Source organism: Crocuta crocuta, unplaced genomic scaffold (genome assembly GCF_008692635.1).
Source record: "Crocuta crocuta isolate KB4526 unplaced genomic scaffold, BGI_CrCroc_1.0 scaffold45, whole genome shotgun sequence".
Lineage (NCBI taxonomy): Eukaryota > Metazoa > Chordata > Mammalia > Carnivora > Hyaenidae > Crocuta > Crocuta crocuta.
Window position 1 is genome coordinate 3,307,033 of NW_027530544.1, and position 27,679 is coordinate 3,334,711.

Here is a 27,679-nt window from a genome sequence, read left to right on the forward strand (position 1 = left end):
AGTTCTAGGAGTGAGGGGGAATCAGAGCACTTGTGAGAGGACGAGGATCCTTACGTGCAATAGAAGGTGGGGGCGGCCAGAGGACAGAAAACCTTCTACCAGTTCTCACGGCCACCCAGCTCACCCTAGAACCAGTGAGGGCTCTGGGGTCCCCCAGCGGTGAGGACATTACCTCCGGCTCCTGGTCTCACTGAGCAGTATTTTGTAATTCAAAACAGGGCTGCACCAGCAGGGTGACAAAGTCAACCCCAGGAAGGCAGAGTTCCACCTACTCATTTGTACAGCAGTCACAGCTGGGAAGTAAGATGGCTTTCCTACCTCCCGTGTGACGCCACAGTGGATACTCAGGTTCTCAGGTCTGCCCACAAATGTCTCTTTCATATAAGTTTAGGACTAACGGTGGTACTTCAACTCTATTTGCCTTCTGTATAACTTTGATTTAACAGGAAGATGCACTCTGAATTCCAATTTGCGAATTACCTGGCCCCGTGAGGGGTTGAGTGGCCTGGAAGCTACAACCTTAGTGGGGCTTAGCAGGGAGGGGAGAGCCGAGGGCACAAACTGGCCAGCACGGGAACCTGTGCTTGCAATTTTCCTGAGAAAAGGAGGTCTGAGTCAAGTACCCCCTGGGTATCTGGAACTGAGGGAGGCAGAACCTGTACCCACCCGACCGTGGCACTCCGGCGGGGGACCCAGGCTGTCCTGCAGCCAGACCCGAGCATGTCCAGGGGTCCCTGGCTGGAGTCTGACTGAGCCATTTGCTGCTCACTGGGTTCAACTTTTGAGGAGAGTTGAGAGAACAGAGGGGAGGGGAGAAGATGCATCAGCAGGATGAGGGCCGTCTCCACGGCAAACCTGAGCGAAGGAGGAAGGCACACACTCAAGAGGCAGGCGGCAGGAAGCAGAGCCGTGTACGCAGGCACGATTCACGGCCCACCTGCGTCCCCAGCAGCTCCTGGAGTGGGAGGGGGTGGGGTGGGGATGGCAGTAGGGAAAACCGGGACTTACGTTGTACGCATTGATGATCAGCTGAATGATATTTTTGGAGTCTCCATGTAAAATCTCCACTGTTGTTCCAGGTATCAGGGCTGTAAAATTCTTGAAGGAAAAAAAAGAAAGAAAGAACAGATATAAGCCAATTTTGCTCTTCTATACCGTCAGAGAGGGAACACTGCTCTCCTGAGCTAGACCAGTAAGGGCCCCCAGTGCCCGGCTCTGCCGGTCTCTCACACCATAAGCTGGAGAAGGGGCCACAAGGACAGGCGAGCCGTGGCTCTGGGGGACGGAGTTCCCACAGCAGGCTGTGCAACATCAACCTTCGAAGGTCTGAGCGCAAAGGGGTCTGGCAAGGTCTGCTCCCCAAGTAGAATGTCCTGCCCCTTTGGGAGGCTGCTCCCCTCTGGCAGGTAACAGACAACTCCCTGCAATTCCATCCTCTACGGGCAACATACTCTTGATATTCTTGCCATCCTTCCTCAAATCTACATAGATCCATATTCCCAGGTTTGCTCAAGAATGCCCTCAATCTTTTCAGCAGGAGTAAAAAGGGAGACTCTTCCAAGGGTTTCAAATATGAAACCTCTTTCCTGGTTTGGGAACTGACATGTGAATGATGGTCTCCCAAGGACAGCTGAGTATCGCTGGGTGAAATCCCGTGGCACAGCAGGCAGCCTTGAAGTGGTTACCTTTCCTCTTTCATTTGTCCTAACGACTGAGTATGTCATTTATTAAAGTGACAGAGATCTCTAGAAACACTCACTGCCCTTAGCCTGCCTTGGACGACGTGGAACTACTCTCTGAGCAAGGTGTCCTTGTTTCTGAGCAAGGATGGCATAGGCCAAAGTGGATCACTTTCATCTTTAAGTATCTGGAAGCAAACCCAGTCTAGTCTGTGCAATCGATCCCTCTAAAGATGTTACGTGTAAATGGCTGGGTTTTATCCTGCTATCTTCCACTGAACAACAAAAAAATAAAACCAACAATCCTCTTCCTTTGTTTTCACCTTCTAAAATTGATTCAGACTAAAGGAAGAGAAAGAACTGATGTTTTAAGTGGCATTTTATCAGTGATAATCTCAGGCAAGGGCAACAGAAAGACACAATCAGACAGAGGTTCTTCTGTGGATTTTTAAGAGCAGTCCAGAGAGGGGACTGGGTAGGCAGTGTGAGGGGCGGATGGGGTTGGGGAGGGACTGCTGACTCAGTTCTCATAACCTCTCAAGTCAAAGGAAGTCAGAGGTGAGCTGAGTTTTACACTTAGCTTACATGAACACTCCCTGAGCAACTCAGAAATTCTAGTTCAGAATGCGACTTGCCTGTGATTATGAGGAAGAACATATTTGTGAGGGGACTTTATCATGAGGGTCCAGAGGAAACCCCAGGAAAAGTCTCTGAGACAGAACACGTTCACACGCAGACTGCGCTATTTGCTCAAGACATTTTATTGTTTTCTTTGGGAATTCCCATCTCAGGCTAACCCGTTGGTCTGCCCTACTCTGTGAGTAAGCCATAAAACTCTGGGAATGCTGGAATTAGTGATATGACCTGCTTCGATGCCTTAGTTTTCTTTCTGTCCACTTTTATTTTATATCGTCCTTCCCTATTACATTGTATATCCATTTTGTCATCTGAAAAATGGGAGCTCGTACTGTTTCCAAAGTTTTTCTCAGGATCAAATCAGATGCCCTATGTTTAAATTGCTTGCAAAGGCGTGTGCTGCTAACTGTTTAAATGCTTCATCAATACTATTATTTTCCACTAGATCAAGACAGGCCTATATTCCACTTCTCCTCCCACATAGAGAAAGGCTGATAACACTCCTCACCCCACTTCTGCACTCTTTGCCTCACCCCACATTCTAATCTCCTATTTAACTTGGGGTCATCATGGGCCCCAGAATCAGGCCATCCACCTCCCTCATTCCCTCCAGGCATACCTTGTAGAGCATATAATGGCTTTTTGTCACTGCAAAGATGAGGTTGATGTTGTTCTCTGCCAATTTCTCTCCAAGCAAGGCAAGAGATGGATAGTCCTAGGGCCAAGGCAAAAGGTCAAGGCTGTAACATTTCTTTTTCTTTTCTTTTTTTTTTTTTTTAATGTTTATTTGTTTTTGAAAGAGAGAAATAGAGTGCAAGTGGGGGAGGGACAGAGAGAGAAGGAGACACAGAATCTGAAGCAGGCTCCAGGCTCTGAGCTGTCAGCATAGAGCCTGACACAGGGCTCAAACCCATGAACTGGGGGATCATGACCTGAGCCCAAGTCAGATGCTCAACCTACTTAGCCACCCAGGTGCCCCAAGGCCGTAATGTTTCTAACAGGCTGAGATACCAGCCCCCAGCTCCAACATGCAATCATGAACCCATACTTGCTAGGGAAAGCATATTCCCTAGGCCATCCTTAATAACCAAGCCCCATCGGAAGCTCCAAACTGGGGCAATACGTAGAAAAGATCTCAGGTAAGGGCCTTTGGGCCCCTCCCAAACTAGATGCATTCCCCCCACCCCTCCCAAGCCAGAATGGAGACATAATGAGGTGACGATTCCCACAGCTGGTCTGTGCTTGCATCCTTTTAGGAAGGATGAGGCAGAGAGGAGAGGCTCCCCAAAGTCCAGCCACCACATTCTACCATCTCCCACCAGCAACCATTGTCTTTGCTCTCTTCCATAAGACCTTGCCTCCCTAACTCTTTGCCCTACTTTCCTTCTCCTAAGCCCAACAGCTGGGCCCACCAATGTCCCCCATGGGTCCTGCTCACTACTCAGAATGGACAAACCATTCTCACACCTCTGGCTTAAATGTTGGGGGGGTGGGGTGGGGAGGGGGTCCAAGCAGGAGAGGAGGGTGGAGGCTGAGAGGCAGTGTGATAATGTCCTGGAGGATTTTAAGGGCTAATGATGGTTACAGGGGTCCTCATTAGCTCTAGAGCAACCAAGTTCTATAGTTATGAGTCCTTTTCCAGACTCCACTATTCTTGGGATAACATGGAAGGCTTGAAACTGGAGAAAATGGGCTTGCCCAACAAAAACTACAAAGTATTTCTGTCTAGCCAGACACCACCACAATGGATTTGGGAAGGAAGAGGGTATAGGTTTTTGTGGTTTGACTGTTTGCACAGTGTGACATGATATTGGTACCTATTGCATGTGGACAATAGGCATACAGGAGTTCACTTCAATTATCTTTTATTATATATGCTTGAAAATTTGCATAAATTCTTTTAAATGACATGGTGATGGTCATAGACTATTGACAGTAGAAGGTCCTTAGGGCCTCCTATTCTATGCAGGACACCTGCAGCCACACTCCTGATGGTGACAAGACTCAGTTCCTCAGGGAGCCCATTTCTAGAAGTCACAGCATCGTCTTATCCTCACTTATTTTGCCCTATAACTTCTACTCCAATTTGATATCTGCAGGAGCACAGTCCCTGGCCTCCTGTAAGATCACCTCTCCTCTCTGAGATCTATCTGGTCTCCCCAAGTCACCTCTTCCTTAACTAAATGCACCCATTTACATGCATGATGGCAGAAAGATGAACCAGCTGCAGAAATCTGTGAGAAATGTTCTGAGCTAATGAGGAGTTCTGGAAGCCCAGCTGGAGAAGATGGACTAGAAACCCAATTCTCAGAACGGACTGGAAAGTCCATGGGCAGGATCACGGGAGCGGGGCTGGGGACCCTGGTTCTCACCATCTGATTGGACACCGTGTACTCGTTGGCCTCATTCAGGTGGCACTGGCCGTCGTGTGGCTGCACCAGCCCCCCCAGTTTTCCATCCAGCGCAATGTGGGGCACGTCGTCCGTAGTGAACACCAGCAAATGCAGTGCATCCTTTCTCCAGCCGATCTTCTCCTGAGGGACAGAAATTGGAGGGGGGCCAAACGCTTTTGACTGCTGCCCAGGTCTGCCCCAGGACACTGGACAGCACACTGGCCTGGCTCCCACGGTCTGAATCAGAGGCATTCCCCTATGCGTGTAGCTGGGGAGCACTCATAGAAACCAATCAAGGAGGATCCACAGAACTCAGAAGAGACACAGCCTGGACTGGAGAAGCCTAAATGCACAGAGACACAGCTGCACAGCTGGGCCTGGGCAGGCCCAAGCCCCTAGAACCTGCCTCCCAACCACCAGATGCTTTCCTGTTCCTTTCAGTTATACCTGAGGGCTACACCTTCTAGACACTTCCCCTTTTAGCCTCATGTATTATTGCTTCCCCGGAAAAGCCTTTAACCCACCTCAAACCAACCCCCGACACTGACCAGTTCCAATGGTTGATGGATCTTGCCTTTTCAGGATTTGGTAAAATCTGCCATCTATTCTGGTAGGTGTAAACCACTTCAGTCATTAACTGAAATATCTCAGTGTTAAAGGTCAGTAAGATTAGCCCTTCCTTTACTGCTTCATGTATCCACTCCAGTCAGACACAAGGCTAAGTACAGTCTGAACTGCAAGAGAAAGACTATTTCTCATATTCAGCCACTGTGGCCCAGTGCTACACAAAAACACCTCAGCCATTATTATTAGGAGCAGCTGGACCCTGATACAGAGCAACAGAAACTGAGATGTGGCCACTTTCTTACTAACAGTGAAAGGGCATCCCCAAATATGTTGGTGGCAGAGCGAATACGTGCCGAGAGTTATCCATACATGGACACCGATAGGGAAGCCGGAGACTGGATTCACAGACTTTACAGGTTAAAAGCTGTTGTTCTTCCAGCAGATGAGGGGTTGAGGGCATCACCGTCTTTCTTACCACTATATTGACAAATTTAACAGCCCTAAAGAGTCACAATATTTTCTCGCTTGCTCCAAAAGCAGCGTGGAAATAAAAAAATAATAATAACTCACAAAAAGTCAGACTAATGAGAGGGGAAAAAAGGGTTTAAAGAGAAGCCAATGAAGACTGACAGCAGAAACTTACTGTGAGCAAGGAGCTTAGCCTTCTGGGAAATCAGTTTCCTAGACCAGCACAGAGCTGCATATCTCCTAATATGTGCCCAGGACCTATGGAACCTTTTGTTGCAGATCCCAAAGAGTTTATAGTCACAGGGAAACAGGACTCCAACACATCCCCATTAGGGTGCTAATGAAGGTAAATACAATGTCGGTGGAAATCGGAGAAGAGGAGGCGTGAAAGCCTTCTCAGGGTGCATGAAACTTAAGCTGAGCTGGAAGATTAGGAAGAGCTCTTCCAGGAAGCTGGAGGAAGAAATGCAGGAGAAGGCAGAGGAGCGGGTGGGTGTTGTAGGCGCTAGCAAAGGCAAGAAGAGGGGGCCACCCACATTTTTGGGACCTGGAATAAGAAACCTAGAAGATGGCTGACAGCAATGGCATCTAAGCCATGACAAAACCAATCTGTGGTATTACAGGTTAAGACAGTGGTTCCCCTTGACGGCACGAATGGGGGGAGTTAATAACTGAAAAGGGTCACAAGGAGGCTTCTGGGTTGCTGGAAATGTTCTGTTTATGGACCTGGTATTTCTACCTTGTGAAAATTTACCGAGGTGTACTCTTATGTACAGTTTTCTGCAGATATGCTAGACTTTGATGGAGTTTAAAACTGTGAAGTAGTTAAAGCAGTACATTATAAGCCGTAGAAGGGAGGGCACGATGCTCTGGCAATACAGCATAATCAAGAGTGTAAACTAACAGCGCTTTTTGTAGTCAAAATGTGGATCTGTTATCCGAAAGGACACAACAATTTGCTAAAAACTGACAAGAAAGTAGAAGAACCTTTACTTTGACAATGTGTATTAAGAACCTTAAAGGAAATTAGAAACCTAAAAAAATGGACAGAGAGTTTCCATGGATCAGAAATATCAATGTCACTGAGATGTCATTTGTCCCAAGACTGATCTATAAACTCGACATAATCCCAATCAAAAGCCCAGAAGGCCTTTTTGAGAAAATGTAAGTTTAGACTAAAATTTATATGGAAAGTCAAACAATGGAGATCAGAAACAATTTTCCAAAAAGAACAACCAAGTTGAAGGACTTATTATCTAAGGTCAGGGCTTACCACAAAGCTACCGCAATCGAGACAGTGCATAAACATATAGACCAATGGAGTGAGACAGAGATAAATAGACCCACACATATATGGTCAATTCAACAGAAGGTACTAGAACAATCTGACATCCATTTGGAAAGAAATGAAGCTAAACCTACACCTCTCTATATACAAAAATGGATTAGATAGTAACATTTCTTTTTTTTTTTTTTTTAATAGTTTATTGTCAAATTAGTTTCCACATAACACTCAGTGCTCATCCCCACAAGTGTCCTCCTCCATGCCCATCCCCCCCTCCCCCCACATCCATCAGTCCTCAGTTTTTGTCAGCATTCAAGAGTCTCTCATGGTTTGCCTCTCNGAAAACAGGAGAAAGCCTTTGTGACTTTTATATAGGCAAAGATTTCTTACATAGCACGATTTACGGGATAAAAACTGATGAGTTGGACTTCATCAAAATTAAAAATATCTTCTCTTTGAAAGATACCAGTAAGAAAATGAAATGACAAGGTGTGGACTGGGAGAAAATATTTGCAAAGAAATAAAAATCTGATAGAACCTATATCCAGAATACATAAAGACTGCTCATAAGTGAGTAAAAAAACAAACTGAATTAAAAAAAAATAGAGACGAGGCACCTGGGTGGCTCAGGCGGTTAAGTGTCCGACTTTGGCTCAGTTCACAATCTCACAGTTCCGGGAGTTCGAGCCCCGTGTCAGACTCTGTGCTGACCAATCAAAGCCTGGAGCCTGCCTCAGATTCTGTGTCTCCCTCTCTCTCTGCCCTTGCCTGCTCACACTCTATTAAAAATAAATATTAAAAAAATATTTAAAAAAATAAATAAATAAAAATAAAAAGATAGAGACTTGAACAAACATTTTGCCAAAGAAGAGAGAGGGATGAAGATAAGCACATGAACGGATCCTCAACCAACGTCAGTAGTCCTCGAAGAAATGCACAGTAAAACCACAATAACATAGGGGTGCCTGGGTGGCTCATTCAATTAAGCATCCAACTTCAGCTCAGGTCATGATCTTGCAGTCATGAGTTCGAGCCCTGCATCGGGCTTGGTGCTGACAGTTGAGAGCCTGGAACCTGCTTCGGATTCTGTGTCTCCCTCTCTCTCTGCCCCTTTTTGCACTCTGCCTCTCTCGCTCTCAAAAATAAATAACCATTAAAAAAAATTTAAAGACACAAAACCACAATAAGATAGTTATTAGATAGCTCTTCCAATGGCAAATGCACCAACCCTAAGAATACCAAGTGCCGGTAATGGTGTGAAACAATTGAAACTCTCATAATTGCTAATAAGAATATAAAAGTCCTAGCAACTTTGGAAACAGTTTGGCAGATTCTTATAAAGTTACACATATACTTACCATCAACCCAGCTATCCCACTCTTTGGTATTTACCCAAGAGAAGTGAAAATTTATGCTCACATGAAAATTTCTATGCAAATTTATATTTTTAAAGATTTTATTTTTAAGTTATCTCTACATCCAACACGGGGCTTGAACTCACAACGTCGAAATCAAAAGTCGCATACTCATGGTGCCTGGGGGGCTCAGTCAGTTAAGACTCAGATTCGTGATTTTGGCTCAGGTCATGATCTCATGGTTCGTGGGTTTGAGCCCTGCATCGGGCTCCATGTTGCCGATGCAAAGCTTGCTTGGGATTCTGGGATTCTCTCTCAAAATAAATAAATTTAACAAATCAATTTAAAAAAAAAGAGTTGCATACTCTACTGACTGAGCCAGCCAGGCACCCCTTTATGTAAATACTTACAGTAGCTATTCATAATCATCAACAACTAGAAACAATGTGCATCAAATAGTTTACAGAGAAACACAATGTAGCACATCTACACAACGAAATATTGTTCTACAAAATAAATATATAAATAAATAAATATTAAGGAAAAAAAAAAGAACACACACACACAACTTGGATGACTCTCCAAAGCATTATGTTAAGCGAAAAAAAGCCTGACTCCAAAGGCAACTCACTGTCTAACTCCATCCATGTGATATTTGGGAAAAGACAAAAATATAGGCACAGAAACAAACTGGTAGCTGCCAAAGGCCAAGAGTAAAGGGCGGGGTCAGCAACAAAGGGATGCTAGGAACCTTTCGAGGGTTCTAGACATAATCTCTAGCTTCATTATGGGGGTAGCTAGAAGACTTTAGCCTGAAAAGGTGAATTTTACTCTGTAAATTTTCCCTCCATAACCTGGAGAGATCCTCTGTGTAAACTATTCCTCCATAATCAAAAATACCCTTAAAGAAGTACACACCTTTTGACTCAACGATTCTACTTCAAGGACTCCCTCTGCAAGAAGTATTTCGAAATATGCACAGCAATATTTTCACTAGTGTGACAGAAAGATAAAGACATGAATACTCTCCTGTTCAGGAATGGTGAAGTAAACAGAGATGTCTCCCCTCTGGCCATTAGAAATTATGGTCATAAAAATTATGATCTACGGTAAACAAGTGTAATGTTAACTGGAAAATGAAGTATATGATACTGTAGTGGTGGTGTGACTACAAACCATGTAAGAGACGACGAGCATTACTTTCTGTTAAAAAGAAAGTAAGAGATTGAAACAAAATATACCATCAAATGATTGGGGCAGAGATAACAGGCTGTATCTTTCTCTTTTTTCCCATTTTCCCCCCAACTGTCTTTCAGAAGCAAGTACTACTTTACAAGACTGGGTTTTGAATGCTGCTGGTCTGCCGTTTAACTGTTTCAGTCTCCTTTTCCTCCACACCAGCTTCCCAGGGGACTTGCAGGAACATAAAGGAAGCTGGCAACAAGGGACAGAACAATGTGGAACCCGGGTGGCCCAGGACGGGCACTGTGATGTTGTTGCCACTCCTAATTACCCGTGTAGCTTTGACCTAATGATTTAACACCTCAAAAGCTTTTCTTGTTACTAAAACAGGAATAATAATACTTAACTCTTACTGATCACCTCCACCGTTCCAACCAGTCTTCACTGCAACCTCTGTAATGTAGGTAATATACTGCCCTCATGCAGATAAGATAACTGGTGTCCAGAGACATTAAGTAACTAGTCCAAGGTCACTGCACTAGTAAGGATCAGAGAAGCCAGATTCAGATGATCTGCTTCTTACTCACAAAGTTAACCTACCTAGTCATATCAGAAGAGAGGATGGTGTAGGGTGTGTGTGGGGGTGATCAATGAGAGAATTCATTCAATTACTTAGTAGGCTTTCAACTAATGACTCCTGGGTCCAAGATAAATGTTTGTCAAGTAGAAAGTTTGCATCTGAAACAGAAATAGCTCTACAAATGAAGAATGGCACAGCATAGTAATAATAATTGTTTTCTCTAAAGTGGACTCTTGTTTATGTAAGTGACGTTGAGGAACTTGGCCCGAGGCTGAGCCTGGGCTACAAAGCATGAGTCAGGACCTGCTTAGTCATTCACCCAGGCTTTTGGGTTCAGAGATTTTAGAAGCAGTGACTCCACAGAAAATTTACTTTAGAAAGAATTTTCCTACTGTCCGCCTGGACTATTTGAAAGGCCTGAGTTCTGTACTCCATGTTTGGGGTAGAGGACAATAGTGGGAAAGTGGATTGTTTTTGTTGTTGTTGTTGTTGTTGTTTTAAAGAAAGAAGAACTACAAAATGGAGTATGGTATGGGGAGCCAGAGGACATGAGCTTTTGAACAGATGAGGCTGAGGTCAAATCTGCTTTGCGCTAACTGGGACACTTCTCTCAGCCCTGCTTTCTTCGTCTGTAACACGGAAAAAATCCGATTTTGCAGGGTTGATGCTAGGTTTAGACATGGTTGTATTAGCCTCAGCACACAAGAGGCTACAAAAAGGATCTAGAATTATTACTCTTTCTAAAAAAATTTTTAGTGTTTATTTTTGAGAGAAAGAAAGAGACAGACAGACAGAGTATGAGTTGGGGAGGAGCAGAGAGGGAGTGAGTGGCAGGATGTGAAGCAGGCTCCAGGTTCTGAGCTGTCAGCACAAAGCCCAAAGCGGGGCTTGAACGCATGAACAGTGAGATCATGACCTGAGCCAAAGTCAGACACTTAACCAACTGAGCCACCCAGGTGCCCTTATAATTATTACTCTTAAGACTGGTAATAATTTCTACATTTCTTCTCTTTGCCTTTCACTACTTGATGCGGGAGGCTCCACATACTGAAAAGTTTTTAAAAGCCTTGAGTTGGGGCACCTGGGTGGCTCAGTCAGTTAAGTACCTGACTCTTGATTTCAGCTCACGTCATGATCTCATGGGTTTGTGAGAACAAGCCCACATCGGGTTCTGTGCTGGCGGCATGGAGACTGCTTGGGATTCTCTCTCTCCCTCTCTCTGCCCCTCCCCCCTCATTCTCTCTCTCTCTCTCTCTCTCTCTCTCTCTCTCTCTCTCTCAAGAAATAAACATGGACAAAATTTTAAAGCCTTGAATTAATACCGCAATGAGATTCCACCGCACATCTGACAGAATGGCTGAACGTGAAAAGACCAACCTCACCAAATGCTGATGTAGATGTGGAGTCACACCTGCCGTTAGGAATGTGAAATGAGGACCTTGAGGGTGTTATGCTGAGCAAAATAAGTCAGGCAGAGAAGGACAAATATCGTATGTTTGCACNTAAAGTACCTTTAAAAAGTAAAAAAAAAAAAGGAATGTGAAATGATATGTGTACTTTGGAAACAGTCTGGCAGTTTCTTGCAAAGTTAAACACCTACCAGATGACCTGGTAAATCCACTCCCATTTATAGAGATAAAAGAAATAAAAGCAAACCTCTAAACAAACACTTGAACAGATTTACAGCAGCTCTCCTTGTAATGGGCAAAAAAACCCACCAGCTATCCAAAACAACCCAAATATCCACCAACAGGAGGGAGAGACAAAAAGTGGTCCATCCACTCAAAGGAATTCTACTCAGAACAAAAAGAAAGGATGGTGACACTGGACAGCGCAGATAGATCTCAAAATAATTGTGCTCAGTGAAATAAACCAAGGCCAAATAGGTATTTATACTAAATATATAAAATTTTAGCAAATGCAAACTAATGTAGAGTGAGAGAAAGCAAATTAATGGCTGCCCGGGGTGAGGAAGAGGAGGCACAGGAGGGAGATAATGACAAAGAAGCATAAATGCTCACTGTGGGGAAAAGGATATGTTCATTACCTTGATCATGGTGTATACATATATGTACATATATATGTGTGTATATATATGTATATGTATATATCTCTCAGATGTGTGTAAACATATCAAAATTTCTCAAACTGTACACTTTGAATACGTGTAGTTTATTATACATCAAGAATACGTCAATAAAGCTGTTTCATTTAAAGAAGACCTGGTTTGCTCGCAAAGTCTCTAAAATACAAGAATTTACACGAAAAGACTGAAAGTAACATGCTGGGAATACCATTTACACATGTTCTTTTGTTTGGTGACACTATTGTGTAGCCGTGAGGACTTCTCTGGCCAGTCTCGGGTCAGCCCCACACCTGCCTCAGCTTGTCCTTCCGGCCTCGGGCAAGTTACCCAATCCTTCCCAGGCCAGCTTCTCTTTTATAAAATGGAGATAATAAGAGTAGCAATAAAATAGGGTGAGGAGAAGATTAAACAGAGGAGGAGCACCCAGCTCCATGCCTGTATGTGGTAGACGATTACAAAGTGACAGTGATCATCATCAGTATTTCCCTGGACTTGAGAATCTGTAACTTAAGTGCATAATTCAGAAACACACAATCTTGTCTTCGAACTGTAGGGTTATGGGATATGTTTCGTCTCCTTTCTGTTTATCTGCATTTTCTACATTTTTAGATTGAATATATTCTCTCTTAAGAAAAAAATCTTTTAGGAAAAAAAAAACCCCAAGCCTACTTATTTAGCTAAATTTTCTCCATGTCTCAAAATAAAAACAAAAATTTTAAAGCCAATTTTATTTGGGGCACCTGGGTGGCTCAGTCAGCAAAGTGTCCAACTTTGGCTTAGGTCATGATCTCACAGTCTGTGGGTTTGTGCCCCACATTGGGCTCTCTGCCGTCAGTGCAGAGCCCACTTCAGATCCTCTGTCTCCCTCTCTGCCCCTCATCTGCTTGCTTGTGCACTTTCTCTCTCTCTCAAAAATAAATAACATTTCTCTAAAAAAAGCCAATTTCATTAAATGTCACCGAAGTCAGCCCTTAGATGAAAATGTCAGTGGCTGGGCGGGACGGAAGTGTACCAGACTAAGAAGCAAGAAATCCGGCATCTGGCCAAGGTCAGGATTCACTCAACTTCTCTTGGTTCAATGCTCAGATCTGCATCAAATTCACCACAAGGTCTGTTTCAGCCTTCAAACCTCTAGTTCCCACACTTGCTCAGGAGGTGGCCTCGCCTTTTTCATCACCGAAAGAAATAGATAATGTGACTTGCCTCCTCATCTATTCTCAGTGGCCCCAAGGGTCTGGTCCCACAGCTCCAGGATGGCTTCCAGTCACAGGGGCATCCTCCTGGCATCTCTGATCTCTCTGTCCCCAAAGAAGTGCTCCTTCTGCCCCAAGGAAATGCAGCCCGTACATCCCACCCTCTTTGAGAATTTTTTCTATTAGTCTCTGTTTCCCTTCTGAGTGCCTAAAAAACATGCTCAGGACCCACTTAACATAACCCTTCCAGTGACCCAGCTACTCTGCCAGTCTTACTTGCTTCTTTCTCTTTTCTAAGGCTGTTAGGTTTACAGCCTCTATTTCTTCTCCTCCATTCCTTATCATCAGACCTCTCCATGTGAGCCCTAGACTGCAGTTCTCGGATCCTGTCTCCCTCCCTCAGGTACACATGGTTCCCTGCCCTGGCAGTACTTTAGGGCCATCGAGGTACCTTCACCAACACTAACGCCCAGGGCTCCTGATCTAACAAGGCTGGCTGATCTGCTGCCCAGCCCTTAGGGTTTTAAAGCTCCCTGGACGAGCCTAATGTGCAGTGAGGGTAAGAATCAATCCCATGGCCTTAGGCCTCGCTCTTGTGGCCTCTGCGCTGACCGGGCACTCGGTGAGCCCCTTGAACTGTCCTACCCGTGTCCGTCTGGCTGCTCTTCCAGCAGGTGGATGAGGCCAAAGATAACACTCTCCACCCCTCTACCTCAGTTTGTGGAGATTGACTTGGATGACTCACAATCACACCCTGCACCGACCTTTCTCCTGAACTTTACTCCCAGGTCTGCACCAAAAGCCAAAGGTGTCTGCTGTTACCTGGAACTCAACTAATCTGACGATGCGGCACCATATTTACCCCCAGATCAACCACCCCTCCAGGCTTCCCCATTTCCGACAATGGGGCGATCATATGCCTTCTCTAGAAACCCTGGAATTATCTTTTTCATCTTCTTTCTCTGTTCCTACAACAGCACCGGGGCCTGTCCCAAACTGTCAATTCTTTCTTACAGGCCATGTCTGTGCTGAACAAGAGCCCCTGGGCAATGCTACATATAACTTTCAGAATTTTCTCTTCACTTTGTACACACACCAGGAAAGTAGGCACAGCCTGATGTTCGCCTTCCTCCTTGCCCCCACCTGCACTATGCCAGGGAGGTGTGCCCATGACCCAGTGTATTCCAGCTGTTCCATGCAGGTGACACACACAGGTAGGTAACCATGCTATGTGACATGCAGCCATCTGCATACTGTGGCTGGGGGAGCCGTCACCATGCCCAGAATCTCTGATTCCATCTAAGTCCCGGGAGGCAAACCTTCTGGTTCTATGGGGACCAACCAGTCTGACCAGGGATGGGGTCAAAGAACGCTTTCCCAGGATGGAAAGCTCAGTGGGGAATTTGTCCTCAGAAAGCAGCAAAGATCTGGAGCTGAGGGAAAAGAGAAAGGGGTGCAGGGCCCAAGCTCCAGAATCACAAGAGCACTGTGCCCAGCACAGGCTCAGCACCCAGTAAAGAATGAGCAAACAGACACACAGACAAAATCAGAGCTGGGTACCAATACCCTCCCTGGCTAGGTTAGAAGTCTGTGTTCATGTCACTCACAATGCCACGAGCTACCTTGTACCCTTTCCAATCTAGCAAATACCTTATTTGAAACCCCCAAATATGGGAAGTGTTAAGGGCTATGGAATCGCTTGCCCTCTGCTCTAAGCTGCAGGAGCAGGAGAGGGGAGAGCCGGGGCAGTCGTTGGGGATGGTTCCCAGGACAGCCCCTGGCAGCCAGGCCTGAATGTCGCCTGGGGGACCTGCGGTTCTGAGAGATGGTGAAGAGGAGGCAGTCGTCCATGAACCGAGGAACCGGGAACAGAGATGCTAGACCAGGTCTTCCCAGCTTTGAGAAAACAAATCAAAATTGGCTCCTCCCCAGGGCAAAGACAAACTTGGTTAGTTTACCTCTAACATCTGGCCGGGACAGCATGGGGACTGGGCAGTAGAGGATGTGGTTTCTCTGTCGTAATCCGGGATTGCACGGTCTGACAAAGGAGGAAGATCACTCGAGCGATCAAAAATGGGCTTCCATCTCCCTTGTCCACTTCTCGTCTGTCCCTGGGATCCCCACCCCCCCCAAGAGCTTCCCAACTGTACCTAGACTTTTACCTCGTGGTAAGGTGGCTCCAGGGCAAAGCCTCTGGGAGCAGGAAAAGCTTTTCTAGGCTCCAGGCCCAAGTAAGCTGTGCTTGGCACACAAGTGAGTGTCATGGTAGGGTTCATGGTCATGGGAGCCAAATGCAAATGCAGCTGAGAGGCTACACTGCTGAGAGTAACAGAAAACAGGCTAAAAGGGGCTACTCCAGAACAAACACATCAGTGATTACTGGGCCCAAAAATGGACTCAGAGGATATATGTAGCACCTGCAGTTTGGAAGGAACCCCAGACATTATCTTGTCCTCACTCCTGGCCAGTGCAGGGAGCTTTCCTCTGGTGTCCCCACTATGTGGGGAGAGTCCCTGCCCCATCTGGCATCTGGCAGCCTGCTCCACTGCTGAGCAGAGATCTTTGTTATTAGAGAATTCTTCCTTACCTTGACCTCAAACCTGTCTCCTTGCAGCTATCCCAGCAACCCCACCCTGAAGAGCCAGAGGAGTCTACTCCCTCTTCTATGATGATGTCTGAGCTCACCTATGCTTTTTCCTGGGCATCTCTCTTCTTGGCTAACCTCCAACCTCTCCCCCTAAGATATGGTTTCCAAGCCCAGCACCATCCACTTACTCACCCTCTTCCATTTTCTCACACTCAGTGTTGGTCTTAAACACAGTCCCCGAGGATACATACTTCCTGGGACATGATCTGAGCTCACAGAGGAAAGCAGGGCTGGGACCGGGGTCTTGCATTTGGCAGCTGAATCTTTTGACTAGCTCAAATTAAGCATGTCCGTCCCCAGATCCATTTCATAGTGACCTGCTTACACACAGGGACCACAGTGGGGCATGTCAAGCAACGAGGGTAGCCTCAACAATGCCCGCACGGGAAAGGGCCAGGAAGGGCCTGAAATGCTGGTCCCTGGGAATGTGAGAAAAGCTCATGTTCCTGCTGGGTGGCCTTAGGAAACACTGACAGATGCCTGCCGGAATGTGAGCTGGCCTGCTTGTTCACAGGCGGTACTCGCCACACTCTCTGGTAAATGATGTACAAACTCCAGGGAAGTCTGGAGTCAATATGCCATTCCGAGGGCATTTTCAGTGAAGACAGAAACACTAGCTTTAAATGACGGAGTATTCTGATCTCAAGGCCAATCTAATTAAAGCGAATTCTCACCCAACACGAAGGTACTGATACAGCCCAGGGGCCCCAGCCGTCACTGCAGACTGAGCTGGCATCACCAGCCACACTCCCCCTCACTGCTGGGAAAGACCCACTGTCTGAAAAAGTTTCTTATCACAGCAGGACTGCTGAATTATGAATGAGAAGGCGATACCAAAGTCCCCATTTTACAGACAGTAAAGCCACAGTCAAAGATAAGCATGCTTGCTCAAAGGGCTGGGCTCCAACAGTGCTCTGACCTTGGGACGTACAAGTAGTCTCTTTGGAAAGTGCTTGGGGCTGACAGAGCCATGTTATAACTGCTTCCTGATTAACAAGAAACTCTCAGTTCCAGAGAACGGGTGCACATGCAACTGTGTCTCCTGGGGCTGTATCAGTCCTCCTCACGTGGGAAATTGTAATGGTTCTTTAGAGGAGGACTCGCTGTCTTTGGAAGCACACGCCTCCCGCTTCTCTGCTCCAGTGTGAACACAACAGTCTGCAGGCACTCCAACATCAAGGTTAAGAACTCTGGCCTTAGAGCGAGGGGGTGGGTACAGCTCCATCTCTGGCTCTGTCATTTCTAGCTATAGCAAGCTTGAGAAATTACTCCGCCTTTCTAGGCTTGTTTCTTCATCAAAAGGGGACAATAAAGGCACCTTCAAAGGATTAAGTAAAATAAACCCTGTGAAGTACATGGCAAAAGGCTGGGCTCTCTCACAAAGCACTGAACCCATGGTGACACCATCAGTACTGGAAACCAAGAGGCAGGGACACCAAGGTGGCCCACTGAAGGAGAAGAATGCTGTGATTCAGTCAGCGGGTCCTAAGGGGCCATCTCTGCCTTCTGCTGTGTGCTCTGCTGGCACCTCAGGTTGTCGGACAAGCACCTGCCATCCAATCAGAGTGATGCTCACAAGGACAGGAGCTGTGGTTCATTCATCTATGCATCCCGGCAGCACCTAACACGGTGTCCTGCACCCAGTAAGTACTCCACAAATCTTTGAAAGTAATGACAAAGCACTGTACATTACCCTTCTGGGCAAGCCCTGGGAGACAGAACAAGTTGTGGGGAGGAAACGAAGAAGGAAAAAGGGGCTGACCTGACCAGCCAGCAGGCAGACGGATCTGAACGTGGGGACCGAGCCTGAATTCGAACATGACACATAAGGAAAACCAAGATTAGTTCTGAGATTGGCTTCCCCAATTATGCTGACATTCAAGTCTATTTCGGGCACTTTATAAAATAATCGTGTTGCAATTAGCTGTTTTTCCTGCTTCCATGCATACTTTGCAATGAAAAGTTTTAAAAAGTATTTTCTGTGGTGAAACGCAAGGAGGACAAAAGTGCAGTATGTTTTTCCTTGGGGGAAAAGAAATGTTGGCCCGTGAGTCAGGATTTAGACATTCACTTTGAGCCCAAGCCCAGCAACACACAAGACAGCATGTCTGATGTGAACTCCCTGAGAGAATCCAATCTGAATGGAAGAGAAACCTTTGGGATGCTGGAATGGCTAAATTGCATGAGGTTCTTATTTTTGTAGGAGAAATTATCAGTAATCAAATAACAAATATCACTGATCATCAAATATCAGTAACTTCATACGGTTCCCTCTAACGTTTACAAACAGGTTGTTTATTACCTTCCGGCAGACCTACAGGCTCAAATCAAACCCCTGCAAGCTCAAATCAAAAGCCATAAGGACTTTTTCCCATCTTTCTTTAGTTCTCCCCACCATACCCGCCAGTGAACACTGACTAGGCTGAGTTGGAAAGTCTTGCCAGCTAATGGTACCTGGTTCTCTTCAATGGACGCACATGAAGCACTGTAAATGACATGGAGGCAGCCTGGTATAGCAGGAGGGTGGATGGGCTTGGAGCCGGGTGACCTGCGGGTTCCTGAACTTAGAAGCATAAAGGAATCTGTGAGAACAAAGCATCTGTTTACTTACCAAATGTTTAAGGAGGGTGTGTTATGGGCCAGGCAATGTGCTGGGTGCTAGGGAAATACAGGGGTGAGAAAAGACATGGGGTCCCTGCCTTCAGGGGGCTTACTATCTCAGAGGGGAGACAGACATCACTCAAGAAATGGCCCAAATAAAAATAAAATGGTTACTGAAGTAGATGTGACCAAGGGCTTCATGCTCTGACCTCATCAGAAGGCTCAATCAGGGAAGGCTTCCCTGAGACACAGACAAGTAAATAGAGGTCTGAAACAGAAGTAGGCAGAGACTGCATATTCTGAGAAAAGCAGGTTTGGGGAGAACAAGGAAGGAATGAAGAAAAGAAGTAAAGATTTGTAGGGCAGTGAAACTGTTCTGTATGATACAATGGTGGTGGATACACATCATTGTACATTTGTCCAAAACCATAGAACATACAACACCAAGACTGAACCCAGAAGTTAACTACGGACTCTGGTTGATAATGATGTTCACAGACTGAAAGAAAGATACCACTCTGGTGGGGGATGTTGATGGTGGAGGAAGCCATGGGGCTGGAAGTGGGGTTTCAGGGACAGGAAGCGTATGGAAATTCTGTACTTTCTGCTCTATTTTGCTGTGAACCTAAATCTGCTCTTAAATGAAATAAAGTTTATTAATAAAAAAGGAAAAGGAAGGAAGGGAGGGAGGGACGGAGGGATGGAGTAAAAAGCAGGAATTTAGGGGAGGAGTATTTCAAGGAGAAGAAATAGCATGTGCAAAGGGCCCCCTAGTCAGAGTAACTGATTCAAGGTCATTGTGGCTGGAATGCAGAGGCCACGCAGGGAGGTTTAGGGAGAGAGCAGTGCCAGAAAAGCCCAAGAATAAATCTTTGTCTCTCTCCTTCTTTGCCAAATGGACATTTAAAGCACAGAGAGCCCATCGCTTGAAATGAAAACTGACATTCTAACCAGATATGGAAATACTGCCTCAGTCATCGAAGGGGCCTTCTAACCTTTCCGCAGGATGTTCCTTCCAGCCATCATTAGTCAAGTGAGCCCAGCAGTGTAAACACCCTCCATGCAGGGAATGCAGGCTTATGCTGGAGGACCAAAAGAGACCAAAACTCTCATCCGTGCCCTGGTAACAATTCTGAGTTGTAACTCAGTCAGTTCCCATCTCTTGTGTCGCAAAGCAGCTGTCAGCAGGGTAGCAATACCCAAAGCACAGTTCATGGGCACCAGGCAGAACAAGGAAACATCACTTCAGGGCCGGACACAGTCAAGTGATTAAAAAATGCACATTAAACCACAAAGATCTGCAAAATAGAAAGCCAGGAAGAACCTTCACCACCTCTGGCAAAAAAAAAAAAGCTGCCTGCGCATGAGCAGACTTGCATACCTGCATGCATGGCCCCTAACACTTCGCTAGGCCACAGGAAGTTCAGTAGCTTCATGGTGTTTAACCAAGACACTGAGCCACAGAGGGAAAGCAAGCAGGTTGGGGTTGGAACAAGCCCCCAAAACGTGGTGCAATCTGCTAGCAGAAGCAGCTCATGCATGCTGACCGGTAACCCAGATCATGAGAACACAGAACATGTTAGGGATTCCTTTTCTGGTGACATGAAGTGTCAGGGGTGGCTGCCTTCTTCAAGGAATTCCATACATTTCTCGACACAGGTTTGGAAAAACAACACAGGTCTAAAAAAATCAAGTGGGGCACATGGGTGGCTCAGTCGGTTAAGGTTAAGTGTCTGACTCTTGATTACAGCCCAGGTCATGATCTCACAGCTCCTGATGGAGTCGGGCTCTGAGCCAACAGTGTGGAGCCTGCTTCGAATTCTCTCTCTCTCCCACCCTCTCTCTGCCCCTCCCCTGCTCATCCCCTCCCTCTCAAAATGAATAAACTTAAAAAAATATATATACATATACAAATGTATATAAACAAACAAAAGAAATCAGGCAACAAGTAAAAAAAAAACAAACAAAAAACTCAAATTAATTCTGTGGGAGTCTGGGAAAGAGGAGGAGGCAGAGTAGAAACTTCTAGCAGTGCCTGATTCCAGGGGTGGGGAATTTTCCACCTTCTACAGGTATCTGTAGCAGCCACTCCTGGCCTGAGGCTCAATACTGAACAGGGAGCAACCAAAGAAGCAAAATCAAGGGCTCTGAGCAAAGGGAGAGGAGTCCTTTATGAAAAACCGCACTGACCAGCACAATGGAGGGCATCCTAGAGATCCTCCCTCTATTCCCACCTCCCTGCATTTTCCAGATGCTCTGAAGCCCAGCGAGGGCAGCTGGCCTCCACAGGGCCAGTTAGCAGCAGAAGAGGCTTAGCCTGATGAGGACAACATGAACTCTACGTTGAGTCCTCCCTTCTCTGCAAGGCACTGTCACTACTTCCCAAAGCACCAGGTACCAGGTGACAGGGCACGGGCCTTAGAATCAATCAGACCTCGTTCAAATTCTGGCTCTACTCCTTACTAACAGTAAGTTTCATGAATCCTTGTCCTACTCAGTTTCCTTCTTCATAAGCGGGGGACAGCCCCCACCGCCAATACACTGAAGGGCTCTGTGTATATCAGAGATAATGTATGTAAAACATCTGGAGCATGGATGAGGGGTGAGCAAGGGCAGCAATTATTCTGTTTCTAGAGGTCCACAGAGTCTGCACTCCTGCGGAAAGCCTTGCCAGAGCAAAGCTGTACCCCCGGCAATTCAGCAGCCGTGGTCTCCATTTTAGATCCAAATACTCTCACCAGCAAAGGTGACTCAGGCCATGACACAGGCTTTTTACTCAGCATGTAAACTTCCTTTGTTTGCTTTGAGACTCACTTATCCATCTATTTCTGAGAGGCTATGTCTCAGTTAACACACAATGCAAAATTAGAGAATCAAGATTCAAACAGAAAGTCTGCCTGAAGGATGCGGAGATGCTAGATGCTGAAACCAAAAGGGGCAAGTGTTGAGTTGCACAGTATTTTCTTGTCAACTGTTGAAAGCAGCCCATAGAACCCTGTGCGGCCAGGACGCACCCAGCCAAGCTCAAATTGGCAGGTCACTTTAACCATGAACAACAGCAAAGCGGTGACTGGCAATCTGGAACACAAAACTCCTCAGCCACCCCACCCCTGTCTCCCGAGGCCAGGGGCAGGCCCGGTGTAGGGAGAGCAGGAAAGCAGCCCTCATTCGGATCTGAACCACTCATCACATTTCTATCCACACAATTTCAGAATAAACAACTTAGAGTCAACTTCTAGAAAGTTCTGGGAGAACAAGAAAAGTAGTAATGGGAAAACTATTATTCTGACCAAGAAAGGTTCAAGGATAGATTTCTAGGTAGAGATAAGAAATTAAGGGCAGTAGCAGTCCCTTATCAGGCCTAGCCAGATATAATGCATTGCATTGATGACAGAGGTGTCCCTTAGCTGTGGACACTGGGAAATGACCTCTCACAGCAATGTGACCTGAGGGGGAAAAGACTTCCGCTCGTAGAATCAGGGTCCTTATCCTAAATGGAATCCTACATAGAAACAGTTTCCTTCATTTTGCAAAGAGCAGCTTTCCAAGAAATATAAAGTGGGCCACAGAGGTGGGATTTGGGGTCAGTCATGTGAACATTCCATACTCCTAAATTCCACAAGTTGATAACTAACAGTCTATCCCAGGAAAACCAGAGAAAGAAGGAAACCAGAACAAAGAGCCCCCTGTAAGCTGCGACAGAGGCCTGCTATCAGCTCATCTCCAAGGGCTCAGGGTCAAGGTCTTGGGGGGAGCGGGCGCAGGGTCTGCCCCCAGCCAGATCCAGCCTTCCTGCTGCTTCTCAGAGCTCACAGGCTCTGTCACAGTTTGCAGGATTAAGCGGAAGTGCCTTCAATCTGCACAAATCTGGAGGCAGCAGAAAACTCAGTAAATAGTTAAGAAATGCTTACGACTCTTAAAAAAACTCTCAAAATCTATTTATTACAAATCTAAGTATCACTGAAATAAATGGTATCTGGGATTCACTTCAGATAATGGGAGAAAGAAGTTAGGAACACAAATGAAACAAAATTGGCAGAATAGGAGTTGGTAACTGGCAAAGATGGATAACAGGTACCTGGGTTTAATTTCACTGTTCTCTCTACTTCCGTATGTTTGAGATGTTTCATTATAAGTTAAAAAAAAAAAAAAGAAACAGGGGCACTGGGGTGGCTCAGTTGGTGAAGCATCCAACTCTTGATTTTGGCTTAGATCATGATCTCAAGGTTTGTGAGATTGAGCCCCATGTCGGGCTCCGCGCTGATGGTGCAGAGCCTACTTAGGATTCTCTTTCTCCCCCTCCCATGCTCAAGTGCTCTCTCTCTCTCTCTCAAAATAAATAAACTTTATTTTTAAAAAAGTAAAAACATCATACAAAATCATTGTGAAAATGTAAGTAAAAAATTTAAAAACACAGAGAAAACAAAACCACACATAATCCTATCAGCAGAGACAGCTACTGTTAACACTTCAGTCGGTATACTTCCAATCTTTTCCACATTCTTCTTTCTTGTTTGTCAAATAGGATCATATGTTTATGCTGTTATATCACTTGCTTTCCATTCCTCTCTCACTTTATCTTAAGAATTATTCAAATCTTCAAATGTCCTTTAAGGGTATGACTGCTACATGGTCTTTCATCAAAAAGCCAGCCAAAATCTATTTCCAGTATTTGGCTTCTATAAGTTGAGGGTGTGCTGAACCAGGAAGGATGACATTTGTTATAAATAGGTGATTCCGAGTAAGAAAAAACTGCATGCAATGTCCCCAGGCAGAAACTGACAGTACACATGAAAAGAAATAGTGGCTCACAGACTATATAATTCCCGGCAGTTATTCACGTTCCAGATGCTCGTCATTGCAAAGCCATGGTGGAAAGAAGAGGAAATGTCAACACCTAAAACTGAAATATGCTCACAGAGTGGCTCTCAGCCGACAATAATTCACACAGCACATTCACACGGTGGTTCAAGAAGTCTGCCAGCATCTCCAAAATGCTGCAGTGTTGATCTACTGAGTTTTCAAAGGGAAGCATATTTGCATGGGCCTGGGGTGTACAGGGAAGCTCTGTAGGCACAAGAGTAGACCCAGTGGCTTCTTGGCTTCTCAGAGACCACAGTGCCTTGGGCATTCAAGCATGCCATCCGATCACTCTAACCGAATTAACGTAACTGGAAGTGGCTTTGTCCTGTCACTGAGTTCTTTCCCTCAAGCCCTAAGGATGATTCAGCCCCCAATAAAAAGAAAATCCACAAAATCCTCGAGATGGGGAGAGGAGAAGGATCCTGTTTGCCCTGCACTATTTGTCCCTGCCAAGAAGGAGATTCAGCAGAATATCTGTGAAGATGACACCTCATATGATCGGTGTCTGAACGCCAGTCAGAAATATAATTTTTCTTTCTAAAGCAAATCCATAAGTGGCCTATTTTGTGACCCCCTAAAGACTGAGAGCCGAACACATCCTAGCCTAGTCTGGCTTGCCTGGACTGCCGCAAAGCACCAGGGGCCTCGGAACCAAACTGTTTGGCTCTGGCCCAGCAGCTGGGAAGGGCGGCACGGCCACCATGAGACCATCCCTTCTAGGGGTGGCCCCAAGGACACAGTGAATGACGACAGAGCTGCAGGGGCACCAAGAAGGGAACCAACCGCAGGCGACTGCGTTTTCTTCCCATTTTTCCTTCCTCTTATCCCTCCCTGTCTACTATTTCAGTTTTTGATTTCAGAAGGGACAACTGTGGCTCTCTCATCACGAGGTCAAGGACGGAGTGGTGAAAAAGTGGGTCTGTGACACACGGGACACACGCTCTCTGAGGTCAGAAACTATGGAAGTGGACAATTCGGTGCCTACCACTTAGTAAATGAACAGCAGCCTCCCCAAACTGAGTTCTAGCCCCTCCCCCAAACACGGGAGTCCCAGTGACCACCCTACTGTTGAGCCACCGAAATTTTCAAGAAGCACAATCATTTATACGTACTCAGTGATGAGCACTCTGAAAACATTGTGAGAGTATGTGTTGGAATGGCAAATTCAAGAGTGATCTTTTTTAATTTTTCAAAAAATATTTTGTTGTTGTTATTGAGTTGTTTTGAGGGTAGAAAATTAGTTTAAGAATAAATTATTACCTGACAAGTGTCAGGGGGGATGTGGAGAAAAAGAAACTCTCATGCACTGCTGGTGGGAATAGAAATTGGCAGAGCCACTGGAAAATCATAGGGAAGTTCCTTAAAAAATGAAAAGTATAAATACCATATGATCCAGTAATTCTACTACTGGATATTTACCAAAGAAAATGAAAACAGTTGAAAAGATCTATGTGCCCTAGGTTGCCCTACTAGCCAAGATATGGGGGCAACCCAAGTGTCTACTGATAGATGAATGGATGAAGAATATACATACGGTGTGCACACACACACACATATGCACATAATGGAATATTACTCAGCTATAAAAAAGAATGAGATCTTGCCATTTGTAACAACATGGATGGGCCTCAGGGGTATTACACTAAATGAAGTTGGACAGAGAAAGACACATACCATATGATTTCACTTACATGTGGAATCTAAAAAACAAATGAACAAACAAATAAACAAAAAGCAGAAATAGACCCAGAGAACAAGCTGATGGTTGCCAGAGGGGAGGGGAGTGGGGGAATGGGCCAAATGAGTGAAGGGCAGTGGGAGGTATGGGCTTCCATTTCTGGGAAGAATAGCGTATGGGGATCAAAGGTACAGCATAGGGAATATAATCAGTGGTATTATAATAGTGTCATATGATGACAGAGGTAGCTACTATCGTGATGAACACAGCATAATGCATACACTTATCAAACCACTATGTGGTACACCTGAAATTAATGCACCATGTGTCAACTATACTTCAATGAAAACAAAAGGTTATCACCAACATTCCATTTATCTATTTCACGGAGATTGGAACCTCTCAGAGCATGAGTTCATTTCTGACCTAAGTCTGTGTCCTCCCTCTGGATTCATATATCACAGAAAAGCTGGAGAAAAACAAACAAATAGAAATGTAACCTAAGATGACATGCAATTCTCTTTTGCAGCCGGATTCCCTAATCCAGCAATCTTTAAAGTTGACCAAAACTGGGCCAGAAAGCTCAACAAGCCTCTCAATAGGGCTTGAACTTTACTTTTTTCCCCTCAAAAGAAGCAAGAGTCTAATGTATAAACACAGAACAGCCTGAAACAGACACATACGCCAGCCCCGACCCAGCGCTGAGCTCCAGCTGATCTGACTGCTCTAGACTGCCCCCAAGGGTCCCTGAGCTCATCCTCTGACGTAAGAACGGGCAGGAACCACAGCTGGGGTGGCTCGAAATCTGCCTTCTCCTACAGGCAGGGCTGATGCCCGCCCACATGTAGAGATGAAACCAGAAAGAAAAGTTACCTTGCAGACAGCCGCCTGGAGTATTGCATCAAAGCCTCCTTCGGGTGCATCACGGTTCCGGGACACCCTCTGTTTCCGAACCTCCTCATTGAAGCTGTCAACTCTGTCTGTAAGAGGCAGCAGATGGCGGAATCCAAAGGACGGGACGCAGTTTGGGAACAGTTTGTAACTAGAGAGAAAGAAGAGAAGAATCACTTTCCATCACTGTTGGTAAATCTTAAGCAACCAAGTACTCTGTGTTCACCGAGTGCCTCGAGCAGCAGTAATGAATATTTACCCAGCACCTACTGTGTGCCCCTGGGACACAAGAAGAGAGAGACAACATGGTCTTACTCTACAAAGGTCAAGCCCTACACTTGACCAGGTCAGTATATCCAGGTTATATGTGAATGGAATGGACAAACAGTTCAAAAAACTAGAGAGAATAGCGGACTACTGCAGTCAGAGGAAGACATCATGGAGATGGCTTGCCATGGGCCTTGAAAGCTGGGAGGGACCAGTGGTATGAGCACCATGGCCTAGGCAGCACAGCAGGGAGGGGTCTTTTGGGCTAAGAAAGGTGGACAATGGAGTGAGAGCAGCCTGAACAGAGGTACTGCATGAAACCAGCTTCCCACATCAACTCTGCTGCCGCCATGTGTTAAAAGATCACATATAATACCTTTGAATAAACCCACTCAGAGACACCCAGGACATCCTGGCACACGAGCAAATTCCCATGGGACACAATGAGGTCATTCTATCTGCTACCTCATTCATTTGTAAATACTGCGATGACAAACGATCAGCTCTCCTAAATGCAACAGAGATCATTCAGAAACTAACTGTCCTCAAATGGAAAATCAGATCTGACAGTTTGGGAAGAGGCAAGTAATGCATCTCAACAGCAAGTTAATGCTGTGTCTTTCTCCTGCAATACGGGCTGATCTCATCTTCAGTCTGCAGTAGAGATCCCAAGTAGTCCCATCCCCGGAGGAAATTAGATTCCAGTTACAGATCTAGGAGTCTCAGCTTAACATGTGGTCACTGACATAGGATGAGAGGCCTTCCACTGCTTCACAAGTGGATTCTTGAGGGACGAGGGAAGAGGGAAGAGGTGCTGGCCAGAGAGAAGCACACATGCAAGAGCACAGTGGCAGGAGAGAACACTGGGAGCCGAAGAACAAGGAGGGCCAGGAAAGCTGTGGGGAGGGGAGACAGGCTGAGGATGGGCCAAGGGGAGGCTGAGAAGGGAGACTGAAAGAGACAGTGCAAGTTTGTGGCCATGTTAGCGAAGCCTCTCTTTCAGAACAAAAGATGGGGGGAGAAAGAAAAGCACTAACAGAGAGGCATGGAGGGAAAGGCTTGATAATCCAACTTAAGCAGTGTGCATGGGAAGGGAAACAGGCTTAGCAACTGCTAGGGAATCCTGCCTAACTGCAGCCAAGCGGCAGCAGCCAGGACAGGTCTGGACAGGCTCCTTTCTTCCAAACAAGAGGCAAACTTTGGCTTTCGGAGAGGCCATCCCACTCTCCTTCAGGACCTACAATGCCTGCTCCATCCACCAGTCACTGTAGCAAACCGGCTCTGAACAGAGTCAAAGCCACTACTATT

The 27,679-nt window shown here is 45.8% G+C and overlaps 1 protein-coding gene across 1 annotated transcript in view; it reads right to left on the reverse strand.

Annotated features, from left to right (window-relative positions):
* Positions 1 to 27,679, reverse strand: part of ITGB5 (integrin subunit beta 5) — a 97,473-nt gene that overhangs the window by 49,888 nt on the left and 19,906 nt on the right. Inside the window, exons 3-6 of the mRNA XM_077767629.1 lie at positions 26,087 to 26,255; positions 4,688 to 4,849; positions 2,935 to 3,030; positions 1,009 to 1,098 (exon numbers count right to left, since the gene is read on the reverse strand). Of these exons, the coding sequence (XP_077623755.1) occupies positions 1,009 to 1,098; positions 2,935 to 3,030; positions 4,688 to 4,849; positions 26,087 to 26,255 (517 nt within the window). The remainder of the gene's footprint in view (positions 1 to 1,008; positions 1,099 to 2,934; positions 3,031 to 4,687; positions 4,850 to 26,086; positions 26,256 to 27,679) is intronic.